This window comes from Belonocnema kinseyi, chromosome 7 (genome assembly GCF_010883055.1).
Source record: "Belonocnema kinseyi isolate 2016_QV_RU_SX_M_011 chromosome 7, B_treatae_v1, whole genome shotgun sequence".
NCBI lineage: Eukaryota > Metazoa > Arthropoda > Insecta > Hymenoptera > Cynipidae > Belonocnema > Belonocnema kinseyi.
The window spans coordinates 101957759-101965246 of NC_046663.1; the positions used below are offsets into that span (position 1 = coordinate 101957759).

At 32.8% G+C, this 7488-nt stretch overlaps 1 protein-coding gene across 2 annotated transcripts in view; it reads right to left on the reverse strand.

Annotated features, from left to right (window-relative positions):
- Positions 1-7488, reverse strand: part of LOC117176171 (trichohyalin) — an 11396-nt gene that overhangs the window by 1331 nt on the left and 2577 nt on the right. Inside the window, exons 3-4 of one of the 2 annotated variants that reach the window (XM_033366266.1) lie at positions 5778-5895; positions 5510-5687 (exon numbers count right to left, since the gene is read on the reverse strand). In XM_033366266.1, coding sequence (XP_033222157.1) covers positions 5510-5687; positions 5778-5895 — 296 coding nt within the window. Of the gene's footprint in view, positions 1-5509; positions 5688-5777; positions 5908-7488 lie in introns of both variants that reach the window. The other variant, XM_033366265.1, reaches the window with a different exon arrangement.

The window sequence follows — 7488 nt, forward strand, 5'->3', positions numbered from 1 at the left end:
CATATATCTAGTCGGGAGTGGTGCTGACTGAAAACAGATGATTTGGAGCGATTCGCGCGCCATATGTTGGTCATTTTAAGGACTTATTGAACTACCCTCGTAATATGTCCGTACGGGATTTAAGGCATTTTCAGAACATTTCCGGGTTGTTTAATAAAAACAGAAAAAGGTTAAGCCGTAAATAAATATTATATATTTAACTTTCAAAACATAAGACTATATATTAAAGAATCACAGATTCCTTATATATAATAATTTTTTCATATCGAATATTTGGTGTAAGCAATTCGGTTTTTTAATCAACGCTTCGCATTTTGTTCTTTCAGTTCATGATTTTGAATACAAACTTCCTTATATTTTGAACGGGCACTCTTTGTTAAAAGAGAACCCTCGTTCTAAAGCTGCATTGCCGTGCGAAAAAATGATTTTTTTACGAATAGCAACAAGTTCTATTGGTTCTCCGGACGATAAGCATACATTATTTTTATCCATAAATGGTTCAAGCGTATCGACGTTCGTCTGAAGGAGCGCATCTACTCTTCCGTGCTTTCTTTCGAACAAATTCATCGGAATTCGAGTTCAACCGTGTCCGCTGTAGAATCTGAAATTGCTTACTTTCTACGTATTTATGTAAAACAATATTTAATCTCTCTCGTGTGATGTTTTTTCGAGAAGAATAATCGAACGAATCAAGCATGAAAGACCTTTCACCAAAGCGAATTTGAGTGGCATCTTTCAAGCGGCTTCACGGCGATAGCTTTGTAGCTCTCATGGTACTGGTTTTTGAACTTGAATTTCTCGAGACACGTCAAATCCTTCAATCCGTTTAAAACATCCAGAACGTCCAGAACCGTAACACTGCGTTCGCCTAATATTTCTGGCTTGATAAACTTCTGTATAATGTTATGCATGAGCAATAGCAGATCGACGTACAGATCGTACGCAGCTCTCAAGAAATCGATAAATTTCCACTCAGTTTTGAGAGCTCCATGCACCGTATGCAAGCCACACGAACCAAGATCGAGCAACTTTTTGTTTCTCAAGACTTCGTACAAATCCGATTGGAAATATTTCACCAATACGTCCGTAAACTCGCTGTAAAATATTTTGTGGCTACTTCGCTCTTAGGCTCGCCCCTAAACAGGAAGATGATGCCTAACATAATACCAATTCTGTAGTTGTCGCCAACAAACTCATCATCTCGTTTTCGAAGTACAGTGAAACTGTTCTCAAGCGCCGATTTTGGGGCTGACGGTGGATGGGAACTAACTCATTATAACCCGCTCCGCTTTTGTTTTATTATACGCCTGAGTGCTCCCTGAGTAACAACAACCGATTCCGCGTAACTCCTGTTACACCTACCTGCGGGGCGGCTTCAATTCTCGGAAGGGCTATAGAAGGGAAGGCTATAGAAGAGTCTCACTGTATTTTGCTATGCCGTATACAACTGTGTAGGTGATTTTGGTTTTACCCAAATTCATTCTATGCGGAAAAGCCACTTTTTATATTAAAACATTTTCTGCAAAATTCAAAGGAATTGTGTTTTCAATGCTGGTATACATTGATAAAGTTTTCGCAGACTTGAGTGGCTTGAAATCGTGGCCGGATATGATTTCTCTATTTGCCCTTGTACGACGAAATTGTTTATAACGATTTTACATTAACATAACGAGCTCTAACAAAAAAACGTCATATACATTTTCGTCGTGATTTTTCCCGTAGAATCAAATGGTACTGTTAGTTTTTTTTCATTTTGCTATATGTTGTTTAAACAATTTTTTGAAAATAAGTAAAAATGGCAAAACAAAAAATAGGGGTACTTTTTTTTACTTATTTTACAATCTCATTGTCATTTTGATGTCATCTATAACCGGCGCTCAGTACGGGTATTTTTAGTTGACTGGCTATGATGATTTCCGGCGGTTTTTTAGTTTAGACAGCGTTCTGACAAATCGAAACCTAATTCTGGCTGTATTTTTAAAAACTAAAAGTATTCACAAGTATTAAAAAAAAAAGAGCGGTTTAAATCGGATCAAAAGTAAACTTTGGGAAGTCCTGAAAGAGTACGGAGTCAATGGATGGCTCCTACAAGCTATAAAAACAATATATACAGGTAGCAAAGCGAGTGTAAGAGTTAATGGGAAATTGAGTGACTGTTTCGATATTATTCAAGGAATTAGACAAGGATGCGTTATGTCTTCATGGTTATTTATATTATTTATGGACAAGTGCTTAAGAATGGCTCTCTTCGACGAAGAGGGTGTGGATCTAGAAACAGTAAGGGTACGTGTGTTAGCGTTCGCAGATGATAAGGTTTTTATGGCAGAGTCTATCGAAGACTTACAAAGAATGTTGAATAAACTAGATGCAAGCATGAAGAGCATGGGCCTCAAAATTAACGAAAATAAAACAAAAACTATGGTGTTCGAAGGAAAGAGTGAGATAACACTGTGCAATACTTTATTAAATGATGAGAGAATTGAACAAGTTGGTAAGTTCGTATACCTTGGTAGCTTATTTACTAGAGACGGGAAGATAGATGAGGAATTAGATAATTCTATATTTGTACCGACTGTACTATACGGTAGCGAGACTTGGACTTATCAAGAAAAAGATAAGAGTAAAAGTAACGCAATTGATATGAGATTTATGCGCATAATATGCGGGAAACCTCTGATGGACAAAGTAAGTAACGAGATAATTCTAAAAGAATGTGATGCAGAAGAGACGCTATTTGACACATGGGAAAGAAATCGGTTAAGATGGTTCGGACATGTTGAGAGAATGCCAAATGAACGACTAACGAAACAAGTGTATCAAGGTAAAGTAAATGGCAACGTGCCCAGAGGTAGACCCCGGAAAGAATGGTTAGAATGTGTGAATGAGAACCTGGTTAGAAGAGACATAAGAAGTCACAGAAACACGAGAGCCTGCATGAAAAAATGTATGGACATAAAAGAAGCTAGAGAAGTATGCCAGGACAGGAAACTATGCCGGCAAATAGTTAATAAAAAGAGTGTCAGTAGAGTGAATGACGCCTGAAACAAAAGACCTTGGCCACTAAAGGACCCAAGTGGGGCACCTTACATAACGACTTCGTGAGGATCTTCGCTTGGGGTGATTGCTAGAGAGAATGATCAGCAAACTGGGTCGGAGCAGTGTTGCTGAACGAACGTGTTATTTACATAAAAAACACGAGAATTCTGAATCAATCTGAAAACACTTTATCCCTTCCACACACTACTCCTTTCTTATACCGAGTGAGTCACGCCTACCCCGAAAGGGAAATGGCTTAATGGTGTAATAATAATAATAAAAAATTGACACTACACATAAGTTATCAACACTTGAATCCAGAATCGGCCACTATGCGACGTTTTTGTTCCACTTAAAAAAAAATATTTAATGTTGACTTATTTCTTGTGCAAATAAACTCAGTTCTGAAAAATGTAAGTCTTTCGTATGGAATGAGATGGAATTGAACTTGTATCATTCCTTAAAAGAAGTGTTTAAAGATCAGTTGAAACTCGAAGGAATTGAAATTGTAGCATTTCTAATGGAAAACGCTCAAAATCTAATAATTAAAATTTTTAAACTTTTGAATTTGAATAATTTTAAATTCAAAGAGATTAAAACTTGACAATTTAAAATTAAAAACTGAATCTTTCCAAGTCAAAGCCTCTAAAAAACTCTGAAAATGTAGCGTTCAATAAGAACATTTAACGTTCAACATAAAAATTCAAAACTCTAAATTTGTAATAATTAAAAATTACAGAAATTATACAATTACTGAGGTATCAATTTCACACAGTTTAATTTGTTATATTTTGGTTTTAAACACCATTTTCAATTTTTTCAATTTCAAATCGTTTAATTCTTATCACTTCCGTTAGAATTATTATTCATTTTTGAAATTTTCCAGTAAAATATTTTTCATTTTAAATTACTTATTCACCTAAATCTTCAACAAATATTTATATCTAGTTTTTTAATGTGAAATTTTAAAGATTTAATAGCGAAATCGTCCTGAAATTTTGAATTTGTAACTACAACATTGTGAAATTTGCAATTCGAAAATTTGCAATTGAAAGCGATTTCACATACATATTTAAACTGTTCAAAATTGAGGATTTTAAATAAAGCGAGAGATAGAGTGAACCTTTAAAGTATATGAATTCAAATTTGCACAAATAAATAAATTAGAATGTTGAAACTAATCGTAAAATATAATTTATTTTAAAATTTTGCATGTATTACATACAATAATAAATGGTCCAATGATGTGGATTATTTGGTTCAAAATTTATTTTAAATATGAAAAAAAAATGGTAGAAGTTACAGAATAGCAAAAAATCACATTTTTTTTAAGGTTTTGAGGGGGTACGTGGCTAAGGTGACAGGGCCGAAATATCAAATTCAAATAGATTTTTGATGAATTTTCATGTCTGGGCTCTTTTTGACCCCAGTGTGCCATCGAAGGGTTAAGAAGTGGTAAGAAAAATGTATAAGATGTCAAACTGACGCATACTAATAAACTATTACATTAGTTTGACAGAAAAAGTCGCAAAACAACAAATATTATCATTATTTATTATATTGAATTTAAATAAAATGAGGAAGCTCACTTTTCTATTAAGCTTAAAATGGTTATAGCTCAATATTTCAAAGCATCTAAACCTAACAAGTGCCATAAGTGTACGTGCTCTACTTTTTCTTCGAACGTGAAATATACCCATATCCAGAAGCTTTCGGTACATGAGAACAGTGTCAAAAGATTAATTGTAGGTCATAGCATAAACCTATATCCAAAAAGGAAAATAATAATTTTCACCTGGAGTTATAAAAACGCGGACATTTACAAAGCTAGAACCCGCGCAAGGACGCCCTTTTCACGTGAATGCCCACATGCAGTGAAACTTGGAATGAAGAACGGCTTCGGGCATTGGTTGCCCTGGCCTTGACACTCAATTCAGACGGTCCAAACGATAACAGCCAGTGGCGTGTGAACCATTTCCTAATATTACGCAATATACAGAACGGCCTAAATCTTGCCTGTTCTAATCCAAGTTCCAGTGTATATTGTTGGAAGGAGCATGCAATTTTTGGAAAATTTGTATTAAACAACAATTTACAAGCTAAAAAACGTACAAATTATAAAATGCGAAAAATTTCCCGACATATTTCAGTCTCGGTTTTCCTCGCGGTTTAAATTCGTAATGGCGTGTGGCGCAATATTTCGATGGCCTCTCAGCTTACAACTGAGTTTTTCACTTTAGACAGCTTCCACTTAAAAAATATAGTCTTAAAGCTTCCCAATTAGAATTTTTATTATTGATGTACAATTTTGAAATTTTAATGTTTTGTATTAAAAGTAAGTAAGGAAAAATAAAAAGTTTTATAACTGTTCAAAGTAAATATTAATTGTACTTTAAACTGGATTATAAATAATAATAAAAATAATTTACTCTATTTTTGAATTATTAACTAAGATATTTTCTAGTGTACGAACTTGATCTTTTTCTTCTTGAATACGTCGTTGAATCTCACGCTCGGCTTCCATTTGTGCGGCCTCGTCGTCAAGACGAAGCTGAAGTCTCATTCGTTCCCGCAATTCGCGTTCCTTTTGCTGTTCCTCTCGCTCCAGAGTTAATGCTATTTGCCTTGCTACGAGAGCATCTCTTTCCTCCCTGGCAACATTTATTTTAAACTTTTTTGAGTATAAAGTGCTACAAATAAGTTTCTCTTTTTTTTTTTGTAAATTAAAAATATATACTAACTGTTGCTGTACGTATGATTGATATCGGATAGCTTCCAGTTCCTGCTCAACGCGAGCTCTTGGCGCATCTTCCCTCACCTGTGCGTTTCGTGACTTATTACCAGTGTAATGTTCTTTAACTGGAATCAAAACTACCATTTAGATGGTAAAATAATGTCGAAAATCAAGAATAAAGTTTCTTATTATATATTTGTGTCATAAGTATTATATAAAATGTAATCCCTATTAAACACGAGATTAAGCGTTTTTTGGCACTATATGTGCATTCACAAAAAAAGTTTTTAGAACAAAAATATAAGTTAGTTGATATTAGTACCTTTATAAGACTTTATTTTCCTTATATCTGTTTCGCTAAATTATTATTGCATTTTTTCGTTTTCATTTTCTTCTACCTTTCTTAGAATATTTTCCTTTAACCCTCTTCACGGTGCAATTGTCAAATTCATGAGGTAGTTGCATGAATTTTAGAACATATTTTTTTAATACTACATACAATTCTAAAAATATACTTTATTGCTGAGAAAATACAGTTTTTTAAATGTATGAAAAATCTTATTCAAACAACTTTGGGATCTTGACACATTACAATTCGGGTTTCGTTTGAATATCACTAGGCAGAAGAATATTTAAACATATGCAATTAAAAATGGTTATTGTCATAAAAAAAAATAAGTTCAAACTTAATTGTTTGTTCAATCAAGTAAGTATAAAACTTAAGATAGTTGCAGAAACAGATCTCTGAAAAAATAGTTTCTTTACGATATTAAGAACAAAAAATAATATTAATAATGATGCTATTGAAATGAGAAAAATTATTTTTAATCTAAAAATTTTAATACTACGAAAAAACATTTATTTTAACAATATTTGTTGCAAATGATTTTTTTTTACTATCCCTTCTTACCAATTTGTGTAAAATGCTTAAATTAAGATAGATGTTGGCTTATTTTGTTCAAGAAAATATACTGCTTCCAATTTTAAAAGTAAATTTTTCTTGGCTGAAAGTGTTGAGACCATTATGTATTTTTGAAAAACGCAACTTTTTAAAAATAAGTCATGATTTATTAAAATGCAACAAAAAATGGTAAGAAATGACGGCAAGAGAAAACGCAATTACAAAAAATATTGTTAAAATAATTATTTTTTGTAAGTCTTACATTTTTTCATACAAAATTTGATCCTTAATCAAACATGACTGGTATCATTTATATTCTTAAAATCATACGCAATTTGTTTTCAGATACATAATTTTTAACACAACTTAAAAAAACTTTTGAATGCTAATTATATTTTTGCATTAATTCCGAGATTAAATCTTTAGATTTTGTAAATATACGAAACAGTCTCACATATTATTAGTGATTCTGATCTTTTTTTTCAATTTTAAACCTGTTTAATTTTGTGTAATCTTTTGAGATTTGAAGTAATTCCGAGTAATCCCTATAATCTTGTGAAATCTCATATAATCTTATGTAATCTCGTATAATCTAATATAATCCTGTAATCTAGTATACCCGAAAAATCGAGAATATACAATTCGATAGCCCGTAAGTCTCTTAAATTCGATCAATTTTAAATTGCAGCTTTTTAAATCGAAAAATTTGGTACTTACGTACCAGGTGTATACATATAAAACCGGTATTGCCATTTAGCGGCCAGTAGGCACACTTGTAGGCACTGTCGGAACTTACCATTTGTGCTAATTGGCGTAT